The 15,458-nt window shown below is 45.4% G+C and overlaps 1 protein-coding gene across 2 annotated transcripts; it reads right to left on the bottom strand.

Annotated features, from left to right (window-relative positions):
• Positions 1–7,878: 7,878 nt before the first annotated feature.
• Positions 7,879–14,253, bottom strand: LOC138920338 (spermatogenesis-associated protein 31D4-like). Of its 2 annotated transcripts, none has more exons than XM_070248427.1 (4): positions 13,961–14,253; positions 13,169–13,214; positions 12,508–12,568; positions 7,879–12,229 (listed from the first exon to the last, which is right to left on the bottom strand). In XM_070248427.1, the coding sequence occupies exons 1-4, from the start codon at positions 14,156–14,158 to the stop codon at positions 8,020–8,022; spliced, it is 4,515 nt and encodes a 1,504-aa protein (XP_070104528.1). In that variant the 5' UTR covers positions 14,159–14,253; the 3' UTR covers positions 7,879–8,019. The 2 variants fall into 2 exon arrangements, with proteins under 2 accessions (XP_070104528.1, XP_070104529.1); XM_070248428.1 differs by having other exon boundaries at positions 12,833–13,214; positions 13,961–14,189.
• Positions 14,254–15,458: the final 1,205 nt, after the last annotated feature.

Below are 15,458 nucleotides of genomic sequence, written 5' to 3'. Positions count from 1 at the left end.
TCCTGTGCCCTAGGTCATTGCTGGGGAGGGAGGGGAGATCCCCTTACTTCCTCCTTCTTCCTCCTGGGGGGGTCCAGCACCTCCACCTTCAGACATATGGCTGCATGGGTCTCTCAGATGTCTTTTGTGTTGTGTGCCTGTCCTCTGTTGCTTTATGAATATCCTTTTCATTGTTTCTTAGGGAGGAGAGTCTAAGGGAAGAGCTCACTCCGCTGTGATGCTGATGTCATGCCTGGTCATTCTACTTTTAAGTTTTTGAGGAATGTCTGTACTGTTTTCCACAGTGGCTGCACCAATTTACATTCCCCCCCAGCAGTGTCTGAGGGCTCCCTTTTCTCCACATCCTCTCCAACACTTCTGTTTTCTTTGTAAAGATTGGCACCTGAGCTAACATCTGTTGTCTATCTTTTTTTCCTTCTTGTTCTCCCAAAACGCTCCCAGTACATAGTTGTGTATTCTAGTTGTATGTCGTTCTGGCTGTGCTGTGTGGGATGCCACCTCAGCATGGCTTGATGAGTGGTGCCATGTACATGCCCAAGATGCAAACCGGCAAAACCCTGGGCCGCTGAAGTAGCGCACACGAACTTAACCACTCGGCCATGGCACTGGCCCCTCTCCAACACTTCTTATTTCTTGTCTTTTTAATCATAGCCATTCTGATGGGCATGAGGTGATATCTCATTGTGGTTTTGATTTGTATTTCTCTAATAATTAGTGATGTTAAACACCTTTTCATGTGCCTGTTGGCCATCTGTATATCTTTGGGAAAATGTCTGTTCAAATCCTCTGCCCATTTCTTGACTAAGTTTGTTCTTTTGTTGTTGAGTTCTTTATATAATTTGGATAGCAGCCCCTTATTGGATAAATGATTTGCAGATATCTTCTTCCAATTGCTGGTTGTCTTTTCATTTTATTGATGTTTCCTTTGCCATACGGACGCTTTTTAGTTTGATGTAGTCCCATTAGCTTATTTTTTCTTTTGTTTCCCCTTCCTGAGGAGACATATTCCAAAAGATCCTGCTAAGAATGATAGCAAAGAGCTTACTGCCTACGTTTTCTTCTTTGCAGTTTTATGGTTTCAGGTCTTACATTCAAGTCTTTAATCCATTTTGAGTTAATTTTTGTGCATGGTGTAAGGTAATGGTCTACTTTCATTCTTTTGTGTGTGGCTGTCCGTTTTCCCAACAGTGGTTATTGAAGAGACTTTCCCTTCTCCATTGTATGTTCTTAGCTCCTTTGTTGAAAATTGGCTGTTCCTAAATGTATGGGTTTATTTCTTGGCTATCAAATCTATTCCATTGATCTGTGTCTGCTTTTCTGCCAGTATCGTGCTGTTTTGATTAATACAGCTTCATAGTATACTTTGAAATTAGGGAATATGATGCCTCCAGCTTTGTTCTTTTTTCTCTAGAGTGCTTTGGCTCTTTGGGGACTTTTGTTGTTTCCTATAAATTTTAGAATTCTTCTTTCTATTTCTGTGAAAAATGTCATTGGGGTTTTGATAGGGATTACATTGAATCTGTAGATTGCTTTAGGTAATATGCACTTTTTCACTATGTTAGTTCTTCTAATCCATGAGCACAGAATATCCTTCTATTTCTTTGTGTCTTCTTTAATTTCTTTCAACAATGTCTTATAGTTTCCAGTGTATAGGTCTTTCACCTCATTGGTTAAATTTATTCCTACCCACTTAATTCTTTTTGTTGTGATTGTAAATAGGATTGTATTCTTGATTCTTTATTTCTGCTAGTTTGTTTTTAGTGTTTTGATGGATTCTTTAGTGTTTTCTACATGTTAAATCTCGTCCTCCACAAGTAGTGACAGTTTTACTTCTTCCTTTCCAGTTTGAATATGTTTTATTTATTTTTCTTACTTGATTGCTCTGGCTAGGACTAAGAAGGGTGAGCGTGGGCATCCTTGTCTTGTTCCTGCTCTTAGAGGGATAGCTATCAGTTTACACCATTGAGTGTAATGTTAGCTGTTGGTTTGTCATATATGGCCTTTATTATGTTGAGGTACTTTCCTTCTATAATTATTTTATTGAGAGTTATTATCATAAATGTGTGCTGAATGTTGTCAAATGCTTTCTCTGCATCTATTGAGATGATCATGTGATTTTTATTCTTCATTTTGTTAATGTAGTTTATAACATTGATAAAGAATACTGTTGTAATCCTTTGTATTTCTGTTATATTGCTTGTGATTTCTTCTCTTTCTGATTTTATTTCAGGCTTCTCTCTTTTTTTCTTATTCTACCTAAAGGTTTGTCAATTTTGTTTATATTTTGAAAGAACTAGCTCTTAGTTTCGCTGATCTTTTCTATTGTCTTTTAGTCTCGATTTCATTTATTTCGGCTCTGATCTCTAGTAGTTCCTTTGTTCTCCTGACTTTGGGCACTTCATTTTCTTCTTTTCTGATCCTTTTGGATGTATTGTTAGATTGCTTGTTTGAGATTTTTCCTGTTTCTCAAGGTATGCCTGTGTTGCTATGAACTTCCCTCTTAGTACTGCTTTTGCTGTATCCAATAGATTTTGGTACACTGTATTTTCCTTTTCATTTGTCTCCGGATATTTTTCCATTTCTCCTTTAATTTTGTTGTTGTTCCAATAGTCAATGAATAGCACTTTGTTTAGGCTCCACATATTTGTGTCTTTTCCAGCTTTCTCCTTGTGGTTGATTTCTAGTTTCATACCATTGTGGTTGGAAAAGATGCTTGATATCTTTTCAGTGTTCTTAAGTTTATTGGGAGTTGTTTTGTTTCCCAACAGTGTATCTTTGAGAATGTTTCATGTGTACTTGAGAGAAAACGTATATCCTGCTGCTTTTGGATTGAATATTATATATGTATCTATTGAATTCATCTGGTCTAGTGTTTCATTTAAGGTCAACGTTTCTTTGTTGATTTTTCTCTCTAGAAGACCTATCCATTGATGTAAGAGGGGTATTAAAGTTCCCTACTCTTATGGTGCTGCTGTCAGTTTCTCCCTTTAGGTCTGTTAATAGTTGTTTTATAGACTTTGGTGCTTCCACGTTAGGTGCATATATATTAATAAATGTTATGTCTTCTTGATGGATTATCCCCTTTATCATTATATAATGCCCATCTTTGTCTCTTGCCTTTTTTTGGCTTGAAGTCTATTTTGTCTGATAGAATTATGGCTACGCTCGCTTTCTTTTGGTTGTCATTTGGTTGGAGTATCATCTTCCACCCCTTCACTCTGAGCCTATGTTTTTCCTTAGAGCTGAGATGGGTCTGCTGGAGGCAGCACACTTTTGGGTCTTTTTCTTAACCTGTCCAGCCTCTCTGTCTTTTCATTGGTGCATTGAATCCCTTTACATTTAGGATGATTATTGATATATAGGGACTTACTATTGCCATTTTATCTTTTGTTTTATGGTTGCTCTATATTTCCTTTCTTTCTTTGTCCTTGTGTTTCTCACTACAATTTCAGCTTGATGGTTTTTGGTGATGTGTTTTTCAGTTTCCTCTTTTTTTATGTTTTGTGACTCTGCCCTGAATTTTTGTTTTGTGGTTACCATGAGGTTTGTATAAAAGGTCTCACAGATGAGATAGTTCTTTTTCTGCTGATAGCGTTTATGCTTCATTTGACTAGGCAAGTTCTGTCCTTTTCTTCTTCCCTTGCTGTTTTTGTTGTCAAAATTATTTCTTTCTGTATTGTGAATTTGTTACCAAATTGGAATGGTTATTGTTATTTTTAATGCATTCTTTCCCTTTAACCTTTACATCATAATTGTTTACTAACATGTTCTGATACCGAGTTGCAGTTTTCTGATTTTATCTGTTTATCAGCTTGTTTCAAGCTTTGTATCCTTTGCCTTTTCATTTCAGACAGGAGAGCTCTTTTTGACATTTCTTATAAGGCAGGTCTAGTGGCGATGGACTCCCTCAGTTTTTGTTTCTTCCTCACACTTTATTTCTCAGCTGCAGCAGTGGACCCCCAGCTGTCGCAGCACCCAAGGGCACAGAGCTGATTATTACAGTGTTGATTAATACAGTCCCTAAGTAGCTCTCGAATACTTGTACTTTTCTGCATCCTTTCTGAAACCACCCTAGTCGAAGTAAGCAACCAAGTAACTGGATGACTTTAATGACCTCATGTCTCTGATCCTCAATTTCTTGGTTTGTGAAATGAGGCAGTTAGAAGGAACACCAAGTTTCTTCCTTCTCTATATTCTGTGATTATCAGAATCTACAACTATGGAGAGACTCAGGGAAAAATCAATTCCAGTGCTTTGGGAAACCATCTCACTTTCTCCATTTAAATTAACTCTTGGGGTGACTGAGATTGTGCCTCCTATCCTCTCATAGCACTGCTCTTAAGGACAGTCTCAGAATCTTCAGGGCAACTTAAAAGAAGGCCCTTTCTCTTAAATAGGAATCTGCCTTATGCCATGTTTTGAGCTGTAGAAAATATTTTAGCATGAGAGTCTAGCGTTGGTAACAAATTTACCCACATTGTTAATTCATCTGAAAGCTCCTGTTCTTGAAAATGTCCCATGTGGGGGTAAAGAAGTTCCATGTAAAGGTTTAGTCCATTTTTGTTGACAATCTCTTGAGTGTATGTTAAAAACCTGGATAACAGGAAAATGTTAATGGAGCTTGGAGGGAGGGACAGTGATGAATGAGTTTGGTTGATTTTCAGCAGTAGTAAGGTCAAAATGAAAGCAGGATAAAAGAAGAGTAGAGATTTAGGTCAGGGCTTTCTATGACAAAAAAGTAAAAACCATAAGCAGATGGAAAAAGTTTAAGTGACACAGTATGACAGATTCCACTGATGAGTTTAATAGGCAGCCATTTCAGTCGCAGAGAGAGTAGACTGAAAAGAGACGGGCCGTATCACACGTGCCAGATGATGACTGTGAAAGTGGGGTGAGGGCTACATGGGAAGTTCCACTGCTCCTGTGCATGTTTAAACATTTCTGTAATAGGAAGCTTAAAATAATGAAAGAAGCTGGGTGCCTCCTAAAGAGAGGGAGGGGACGAGAGGATACCTGGCAAGGGGGCTCAGTCCGTCAAGACGAGGGTTTAGCTCTCTCAATAGGGACATTTCAGGAAGTGTAATCGTTGAGGTTAGGAAGGAAACCTCTTTTCATATAACAGGAAAGAAGGAAAGGAGGAACGGGAAAAGGTTTTTGTGAAGCTTTATTGACGGAAAGTTCCTGTCTCATGACTTCTAGTTCCTCTGTGATCAGTGGTCCAGCACATCTACTGAGCAAATGGAGACAGCCTAAATTTGAGGGAAGTGAAGGAGATTTGACATAAATTTGAGTGTCCCTGGAGAGAGAATGGAGTAAGGAAACAGCGGCCTAGGCTCCATTTGTTTTGTTCTCATGTTAGTAAGCATGGGATAATTCTTTGTGGAATGAGTGAGTGATTTCCAGCTAGTGCTGGGGCTGAATTTACTGTGGCATCGGTAGACTCCATTGTGAGACTTAATCCAATAGTGATCAATTAGTTATAGGAAGGCATTTCTGGGAAAGGCAGAGAGATGGGATTTTGCCAGACAGGAAGGATTAAAAGGGATTGGATGGGGCCCATGAGTAGCGGAGCCGTTTAGATGTGGGTTACCTGACAGACCACCACGTCTACCCGGGAGAGGGAGGAAATGTAAACAAGAGCTTGACGGACAGACAAGGAGTAAGTGGGAAAATGAACGGCCTGGAGTTGAAAAGTTAACAAGGGGCATATGAATCAGAAGAATGAGAGACGAGGCCAAAGGGTGGAATGTCCGACTGTAACAATCTGGATGGCTGAAGTGTTCCTGGTGATAAGCTCTGGAGTGTGGCAGTAACTACACTGGAATGGAAGTAAAGGACCCTAAGATGAGATGATGTAGAAACTGAGAGGCTGGTCTTTGGCTGGTCTGTCCACATCGATGGTAGAGCCCTCCATGGCCTCCTCACCTCTTCAAGTCTCCTGCCCTGGGCCCCATCCCCCTCCCAGGACCTCCACAGAATCTGCATTCTTTCTTTGACCTCAAGTTTCAGACATTGTGGGTTCAATGGCATAACTCTGGACAAGAAGATACAAGTGTGGAGTGAGAGAGGCTGTAGTGGACACCGGTTTTGTTTTTGGTTTTGGTTTTAACACCTAGCATTCACAAGTCTTTCTGGGAAAACTACCTCCAGTGCCCTCTGGGATACTCACCCCATTTGTGTAGTGTGTATGTGTGTGTGTGTGCGCGCGTGCGTGTTCGGTTTTGTTACAATAATTACCATTATACTTGTATCTTTTCTAATGTCCTCAAATTCCTTTCCCTTACTCGGAGTCTTATTTCGTTTGTCACCTATATCTTGACCCCCTCTTATTACTTATAGAACAATCATTTTATTCTATTTTTCCCTTTTTCTCCTCCCTTCCATTTTTAAAATCATGTTGTTTTTAGAAAACTAAATTGGTATTTTATTTTTCCACCCTTGTAACCATCTTTATTTTACTTAGACATCTACAACTTAATGTATTTAACGCTCACCATCATAATGCTTTTTGAATTTTGCCCCGGTTGACACTCAGCCAATTTTTGAGTCCCAGTGTGTCTAAGTGGAGTTGCCTTTCCTCCAAACCCCTATTGTAAGGGTGGGTATGTGTGCAGCCCATGGTGAGACCCACATATATCTGTAACCTGGTGCATAGTCTGCGACTCACCTCTGGTTCATGAGCTGCAGGTGTTCTGGGGGAGACCAACCATGGCTCCACCAAGGCCGTGAATATCAGAGGCGGCACGTCCATCCTGATAGGTGAACTGTACACACTAAGGGCAAGATCTTGCATATTCCTATTAAGCATAGATGGAAGGAAGGCGGCAAGATCACCTTCCCCAAAGAGGGGGATGCCATGCCTGATGACCTCCCTGCAGATATTGTTTAGTATTCAAAGAACAGCCCCGTGCCTTTTAGGAAAAAGGCATCAGTGTGCTGTGCAGTGCCTGGATCAGCCTCAAGGTGGTGATGCCTGGATCAGATTGAGGAGGGGGCGGGGGGAACAGGACAGGGTCACCATATGGATGATGAGGCATAAAGCTTTGTTCTACCGGCAAGGTCCTTCTTTCCCCTCTTCATTTTTTCTTCCCTCCTCGCTTACTCCAAGTCATCTTTTCCTTACTCTCAGCTTTATTTTATCCTGGGAGGTAGGTGGCTACCTGGTCAACATTGTTACTACTGGCAGCTGAGGGATGCTGTTGCTCCGCAACAAAACATCATTTGGCAGTCTGAAGAAATACCTACAGAGGGGAACCACTTCCCCCAGGTGCCTTTCCAGTAGGGAAACCTCAATGTAAAGTTTAAAGTATTCTTCCCTAACACATTAATATGACTCACATGACAGATTCTTAAGGCGTGTCTGTGCTGTTCCTAGCCCCTCCCCCACCAGCCCAGGATCCACTGCAGCAATACCCTCCCCCACCCCCCCAAATCCCATTCAGGGTTCACCCACCTGTGGGGTCCTCTGGTCACTGACCTCTAAATCATGATGAAGCCACTGTTTTTTCTTCATTGTTGTTTTATGAATTGCATACCTATTCTTGACCCTCTTCGGATAGAGAACACCTGTCCTCCCTACTCTCTGAAGGATGTAAAACATTCAGTGAGCGGGAGGTGTGGGCTGCTCTACACTTTCGTTAAGGCTAAGCGAAGAGGCAGGAGGCAGAGCCCACCTCCTCAAACTTCATCAGGGAGGAAGTGGGCTTTTGGGGGCACGTGAGATCTCTTGGTCAACAAGAGCTCCAGAGCACCGGTGACCTTTTAGAAGCCAGAGGAAGCAATCAGTAAGAGCTGAACTCACTCCTCCTTTTCCCTAAGCACAAGCCCTGAGTTACCTGAAACCCATGCCCCCAACACAGGACGCAGAAAAGACATCACTATTATTAGAGAATCATTTATTGGGGAGAATTAATATTCTCCACAAGAAGGAATGATTTTGCGGTGGGAAATTTTCCGCTCTCGAAACGCTGGAAAAGCGTTTTCTGTTGACATAGAGACGGGTCCCTAAACAGAGTGCCTTTAGCAGTGGTGAGAACAGCTGGAGGCCCCTGGGCCGGCTTGACGCCTGCAGGTGGAGCTTGGATGGGGCACATGCTCCCTGCGGGGCACAGATAAGGGACGCTTCTGATCCAAGAGCTGATCTTTAAACGCCATGACTTTCTGAGGGTGTCTGTTCTGGTCTCTGATCCGTCTAGAACATGTAGGATAATTCTGGCCAGCAAAGACAACTTCTACGTGGTGGCAGGACTTAGTGTTTGGCACTTTACAGGAGGGAGCCCTGTAGTTGGAAGGATGCCCCTGGACGGGCTCTGCCTGGGCCTGTTCTTCGGCCTTCTGCCAAGTTTTCACAAACTTCCTCAGGGAAGGAAGGGGCTCTTGAGGGCGGGTGACCTCTGCTGCACAACGCTGCCCCAGTTTCTCCACTGGGAACTTCCCAGGGACCGTCCTGGTCTTCTGAGCCGTGGTGGTCCCAGTAACGGCAGCTCTCCCTTTAACCAGGCCTCTGCTCTGTGCAGATGATATGGGGCTGCCCTTTTCCTGGGGATGTTCTTGGTTCTTGCCCTTTGTCCCAGGACGAAGCCATTGAAAAATGTGGTTCATCTTTTTTCTGAGCAGACTTTCAGGAGGAGGCTGTGCCTTCTGTGATGAGGTGTGGGAAGACTTGCTCCCAAGCGTCCCCTCTGATGCTGTGATCTGAGTAGCGAAAGTCTTTCTGGTAGGTTGGGATGTCCCCAACCCTGCATCCCCTCCACCAAGCTCTTCTTTGTTGGGGCCCGGAGGGCTCACTCTCATTGTAGCTGGTGGGAATTTCTTATCCTCGTACCTCTTTAGGTCTTTCTTAGGGACCCAAGGCTCCTGCCGCTGCTGCCTGCTGATCCCACTGTCCTCCAGATGGACATGCAGCACCTGGGAAGCTCCCATGTCCCCAGGGGAGACACCGTGGGCATGAGTCAGTGAGGCCTTGTAAGTCAAGCTCTCTGAGGCAGGGGACCTGTCAGTGTGTTGGCCTTGGACCTGGCTCTGATTCCTCTTCTCTAGTTTCGACTTTAATTCCCTCAACAGATGTTCCTTCAGATCCGATGACTTCGGGTCTTGGGGAACTTGTCTTTTTGGTGCAGGGCTTTCAATGGTCCCAGTAATTTCTATTTTACTGTGATTCCCACGTCTCATGTGGGGGCTTCCTGGCTTGCTGGTTGTCAACACATTACCAGTTTTTGACTGCAGAGCGTTGAGCTCCTTGGCCCTGAATATGTCCCTGGCCGTGTTGTGCACGGAAAAGGGTTCCGACTTCATCTTTTTGTCCTGTCGCCCTGCTCTTCTATCACTGGGACTCACTCTCTCATCCTTTGTCTCATGTTTGGCACCAGCTTGCCTTGCAGGCAGCTCTGGGGGGCATCTGTTGCCTAGCTGAGTAAATTTCTGACTCGCTTTGCCTGTGATGCCACAGGTGACAGGCAGATGAGTCTGCCTGGCACCCTTACTCCTCTGAACAACCTCTGCAATCTCTTGGTTGATACCAGAGGGTGATTGTCTCGGCACCCCTTGTCCCTGCCTGCCCATAGGTGAAGTAGCAGGGCAAAGACGATCCAGGACCAGGGCTGAATTTGTTGTTTCCGCTTTTTCTTGAAGAGCGGATTTAGAGCTTCCTCTATGGGGCTCGAAGCCCCTGGATTTGGAGTCCACTTCCAAAGTTGGGTTATTTGAGGGGGCGCAGTAGAAATAGGGCAAGGACTGGGATGCAGCATCTTCCAATTTAAACGCCTGTATGGATTCCAGGACCCTGCAGGGAAGGCCCCACTCCATCGTCAGACGAAAGCTTTTAATATGGGTTTCCATCATCTGTTGGGCACTGGAATCAATGAAGCAAAGCTCCTGGAAGGTATTCAGGGAGGAGTCCCCACCCACTGAAGGTGGCAGACTCCTCTGTGTTATTTGGGTGCGGGATTTGTCAGAAAGCAGCAATGTCTGCTTGCTAGCATGCCATGAACTGCGCACCGTCCCAGGGAGCCGAGCCTCACTGATTTCCTCAAACTTCTTGCTCAAATGTGCTTTGAGGACATTTTCAAGTTGTTTCTGATCTAGACTTTCCTCCAAGGCCCTTGAATTTTTCCCTGACAGACTTGCCACGTGACTATTTAGGTCTTTCTCAGAGTCATATGCCGGATCCTTATCTGAAGAGCTCTCTGGGTCACTCAACAGGTGAGCTTTTGGGCCGTTCTCTGGGCTATGCCCCTGATCCTTCCCCATCTCCTTCTCTCCCTGAAGCAGTTCTGAACCCCTGTCATGGAAGCTTTTGGATTGGCTCAATCCAACATTTAGATCTTTGTTCACCGAGATCCGTGAGAGTCCACGATTGCTCTCTGACTTAGCTATCTCTGAGAAATCTCTTGGAGGCATCATCAGTGACAGACACTCACGGATCCTGCGGGGCAGGCCCCACCGGTGTTGGATGAGCCTCTTTCGAAGGTGATGTTCCAGTTTCTTCCTCAGCTCATCACTGAGAGGAAACTCTACGGGAAGGGTGGAGATGGAGGCATGGGCCTGGGAGGCCTGATGGTAAGGGAAGTTGGGAGCTGAAGGACAAAATTCCTCCTGAGATCTTTGGACTACAGAGGGCGAACCCCACAAACTTTCCTGTTGCTTCTGCAACACTTTCCATTCCAGTTGTTGAATTTCAGATGAGGTGAGAGACTCTGATTCATCCCGGGGTCTATGGTGACACACTCCACAGATCCTTCTCTGGGGTAGAGGACCAGATGGTAGGATTGGGAGTGAGGATTTAAGGTGGGCCTGGGACTTGACCTGAGTGAGAGGTAGGGGCTGGGATTGGGGCAGGGTTTGAGGCAAGGGTTGGGGCTGGATCTCAGGCAAGGATGGAGGTGGGCGATGGAGAGGTACCGGGGATTCTTGGCCCATGGAGGCATTTGAGATGGTATTGAAAAGGAAGATTGTGGTGCAGTCACTTGAGTCACGGATAGCAGAGGGCAAGGACTCGCTGTGCAGAGATGGGAGACCCCAGAAGAGCTGCGTACATTTTTCCTGTAAATGGTCCTCCAAGATTTTAGGATATGGGGGCTGCCCATGCATGTGCAGCTCCTTTGGTTTGCCTGCACTGCTCCAAAAAGGAAGGGAGAATGCTGAGTCACACTCATCAGCATTTGACTCTAGCATTTTCCGCGAAGGATTTAGTGGGTAGTCTGGCCTAAGTTTTTTTGGAAAAGAACCCTTCTCCTTCTCCTTTTCCCTCCACATCAGGAAATCACTCCTCTTTCGGACTTGTCTCTCCAGGAGTGCCAGGACATGAGGGCTGAGAAATGAGAGGTTACCACGCTCTATAAGGTTAGCTGTAGGGTGTCTCTCCAGAGAGGACTCTGAAGAATGGAGAGCAAGAAACTCTCGATTAAAAGCACATGGTGCCAAGGTGGAAGGTGCTAAGAACAAGTCTTTGGCACAAGCTTGCCACCAGGATAATTCTGAAATTGACAGGCTTGAATGGTCAGTGCCTCTGATTGTTGGGACATAAGTGGACAACCCGCCAGGGCTATCTGGAGATGAGTTCTCTGGAACAGACTTCAGTAAGATGGAAACCGATTTAGATCGAGCCACAGTTAAAGGGTGGTCTGTCGGTGGTGAGACAGACAGGCTTGGTGGTGTGTGATGACAAGCCAGTGAATCAGTGGGATTGATTATCTGGGACAAATTTGGTGAGGGGTTAATATCTTGGGAAAGGGTGCGGTCAAGAGAGAAGATCGTATTCAGAGACAGAGTGGTCTCTGGTTGGAGAATAGGACCCGTTGCCTGGGTGTCATGTGGTGGGAGAGGGGGAAGGGCAAGGGGTTGGGGTGGGCAATGGTCTGCTGGGAATTTGGACTCCAAGGGAGGAGAAGGCTCTGGTGGCATAGAGTGACCCGGTGGTGAGGGTGAAAGAAAGCCAGCTAAGGGTGTCGTCGGGTTAGGTGAGAGAACGGAGGGGGGCGGTGGGGAAGGGTCAGGTGGAGGGGATGGTGTTAGGTCTCCTGGAGGGACTTCTGAGAAGGCAGAGGACAGAGTGAATGATGACTCAGTCCCAGAAGCTGTGGAAGCCATAGAGGACACAGAGGCGGTATCATCTTCCAGGTCCTCCAGGAGCCGATTGATCTCAGCAGTTGTGCTATTACACACCTCACAGGAGGGGTCTGGGCATAATAGTTGACGAAAGCGGGTGGTATCGAGAGGCCGGCCTAGGGGCCTGCGGGAGACAGGAAGTAGAAAACTGTAGCCAGGACCAGAACAAGGAAAGGAGGACCTGCTGGCCTGTCAGGGGAGGGGCCACCTGAAGCCTGCTGCCCCTTCACAATGCCCCACATCTATGACTTCACCATACACTCAGCAGCCCTCACCCCAAGGCCTTCATTCACATACCCGTTCCTATGGCAAACCCCTCCCATGACTACTGCAGGCTGTACTGAATCCCTGGAATTGCAGAGAACATGTTAAAGAGGGATCAGGAAAGAAAAGACTAGTCACCTTTTCAGAATAGAAATTAGCCTCCTTTTCTCCTCTCTTTCCCTCTGGTAATTTCTCCAACCTGGGAAATCAGAAGAGTGAATTAAACATGTAATAAAGGTAGAAGCATAGGTGTTACACAGGAGTCCCTTTAGGGGAGACCCTTGGGATATTAACGGGATGTTAACTCTGAAAGCCCCAAGAATCAGTAGATGTGGTCAAACGGTCAATGATAATATTAATAAGGTTCACATGTGTTTGTTGCTTCGTTTATAAAGCACTGTCACATACATTATCCCATGGGATGTTCAAAACCACCATGTGAGGAACATAGGTCAATGGTTACCTCAAAGAGGAGTCTGATCATCCAGGAAGTCAACGCAGTCTCTCAAGGTCAGGAGACAGAAGTTCTGACTCTTGACGTCTCCCACGGCCACGCACTGGGCAACACCCATTGTCCAGGCCCATCACTGCTTCATGCCCAGAGCTGGGCAGAGCAGGAGTCTGAGAAATGTCTCGGGTTCTGACTACCTTCCCATGAGCCTTTCCTCTGAGGCCTCTCTTTTCTGAGAGGGACTCTATCGAGCGACTGACATCCTCAGAGACCATGGACCTGGGACCTCATGGAGAGGACAGGAAGGGTCACCCTTGGAGAGCTCAGGTGGGATAGCTGGAACCTTACCACTTGATGTTCCACCTTTTCTTCTCCTCTTGGCTCTGCCCTGACGCTGAGAACAAAAAGCAAAGAATGAGGAGCGAGGACTTAGTTGTCTTGCTCCTCTCTCTAGGAAACTCAGATATTCATCCAAGATTCATGTCACTCTCTATTTTTATTGCTAGCACTTTGTGTTCTTTCCCTTTCTGAATTTCTAAAGGTGATAAGATACTTTCAATTTTTCCTTCTTTGAAAAACTCGAAGGAGGATTTTTGGCTAGAGTCCACACTTGATCTTCTCAGTCAGAAGTCCTCTGCTCAAGGAGGGCATAGACTCTGAGGCCCACAGTCACATCTGTGCTTCCTCAGATAGGCCCCTGTATCCTGGGACAGAGCTCACACTCCAGTGTCTGCTCAGAGGCTCAGCACTGCTCTCCTGATCTGCCCAACACAAAGGACGGTTTGGTCGAACGACGCCCGACATGGGAACGTGACTCATGATCCAGTGTTGGGAACAGTGTCCTCCTACACAGATCCCAAACTCTCTAAATAACCTAATGCAGGGCCGTGAAGTCACTGATGGGATTTTATCCAGGAATCCTCCACCACACCCAGATGGTCTGTGAGTTTTAAATGGGAAACAGTCCCAGCTGAAGCCCTAGTCCTGCCTGGCCTATTCCCCTAGAAGGATGACGTTCTATCCTCTATTCAGACTTGCCACCTTAGGAGTCTCTCTGGACCAACTCATTTAAAAATGGGGGACTAGAAATGGAAACAACAATAAAAAATCCCTGTTGGTGGCTTGCCCAGGGATCCTTACCTTTTGGTAGATTTTGGTTTTCCAGAAGGTTGGTAAAGATGGAATCCCCACCAGGAAGCACAGGAACAGAAGAAGCAAGCACAACCCACACACGATGGTGAGGTTGTGGTCGCTATCTAAGAATGTTGAGCAGATGCTCAAAAACAACTCAATATGGCTATTCAGAAATGAGAGAACATTCCATTGACTGAACTCCATTTTCTGAATCGCAAGGCTGCCTGAGGCAACTGAGCTCTGAGAGTGTCCGCACTTGCCTATAATCCCAGGCCTGCATCACAGAGCACTCAAGAGTCACAAAGGGTTTCAGAGGGTGGGGGAGGGGACATGCAGAGGGTGTGCCCATGGCCCCTTCCCTCCACCAGCCCAGCTGAGCTCTCCATCCATCCTGGGCCCTCCCCTGCCATCCTATTTTCCAACTCTGTCCGTTCATCACATCATACAATTACATTAATGAAATTTTCTGCCTGTTCCATCTGTACTCCAGATATTACCCGGGCCCCCTTTACTGTTTGGAGAGCTTGACTTTGGTTTCACCAATTCCACTGCCTCGAAAGTCTGAAATGCTCCCTGGAATTTTTGCTTGTACTCAGACATTTACACTCAGCATCATATATGTCCTCAAATCCATCTTTCCCTTAGAATGTTTTTGCCTTACATGAACCCTGATATAGAACTTAAAGTTCTTCTTTACTCATTGAGTTTTGTGAATGTTGAATAACAAATTTTAGTTTTTTGCTTCAGTCAGCCTTTACCGTCTTCAGCCAGTGGGGCTGACTCAAATAATTGAAATGAAGAATTCATTATTCAACATTCACAAGACTAAAATCAGTACAGGCATACATCACTTAATGAAAGGGAGATGTTTTGATAAATGCATCATTAGGCAATTTCATTGCTGTGTGAACATCACACAGTGTACTTACACAAACCTAGGTGGTAGAGCCTACTACACACCTAGGCTATGTGGTGCTACCCGTATGGGACCACTGTCACATACGTGGTCCATCAGTGACCGAAACATCGTTAATATTGTTACGTGGTGCGTGACTGTGGTGGATGACAATGACACAATGGAGTACCATTTTCAAGGCTTCTAAAATGTAGCTGGGAGGCCATTAAGGAAGTTAATCTCCAAGGTGAGAACCACTGCTGTACTTAAAGCTCAGTTCTCAGCATATCACCCCTTTGCCCAATACCCTTGATGGCCTTCCTGCCAACAACCACATGAGTGCCTGTGTGTGTGTGTGTGTGTGTGTGTGTGTTTGCGCGCGCACGCGCCCTTCTATCCAAGGCCTTCTGCAGTCAAGCACCAGCTCATGTGTCCCCACGCAGGGAGGTGTGTTCCACAGTCATCCTAATGGGTTACCTGCTCTTCCCTCTGCTCTCCTGCCGCCTCTCTCTGTTAATGTTGGTTCCTCTGCTAGAAATACCCACCTCCTCCCTCTCCTTGTAGAAACCTTACTCATTCTTTAAGGCACACTTAAAAATTAATATTTAT

The sequence above is a fragment of the Equus caballus genome, chromosome 23 (assembly GCF_041296265.1).
Source record: "Equus caballus isolate H_3958 breed thoroughbred chromosome 23, TB-T2T, whole genome shotgun sequence".
Classification (NCBI taxonomy): Eukaryota; Metazoa; Chordata; class Mammalia; order Perissodactyla; family Equidae; genus Equus; species Equus caballus.
This window is presented reverse-complemented; position numbering and strand designations above follow the sequence as displayed.

What these genes read in the sequence shown, in the direction of transcription:
- LOC138920338 (XM_070248427.1), bottom strand. Translation starts at nt 14,158, where the DNA reads ATGGAGTTCAGTCAATGGAATGTTCTCTCATTTCTGAATAGCCATATT. An exon ending in AAACCAAAATCTACCAAAAG is followed by an intron (nt 13,215 to 13,960) that starts GTAAGGATCCCT and finishes TTTTGTTCTCAG; the next exon opens with CGTCAGGGCAGAGCCAAGAG. An exon ending in AAAAGGTGGAACATCAAGTG is followed by an intron (nt 12,569 to 13,168) that starts GTAAGGTTCCAG and finishes CTGATTTCCCAG; the next exon opens with GTTGGAGAAATTACCAGAGG.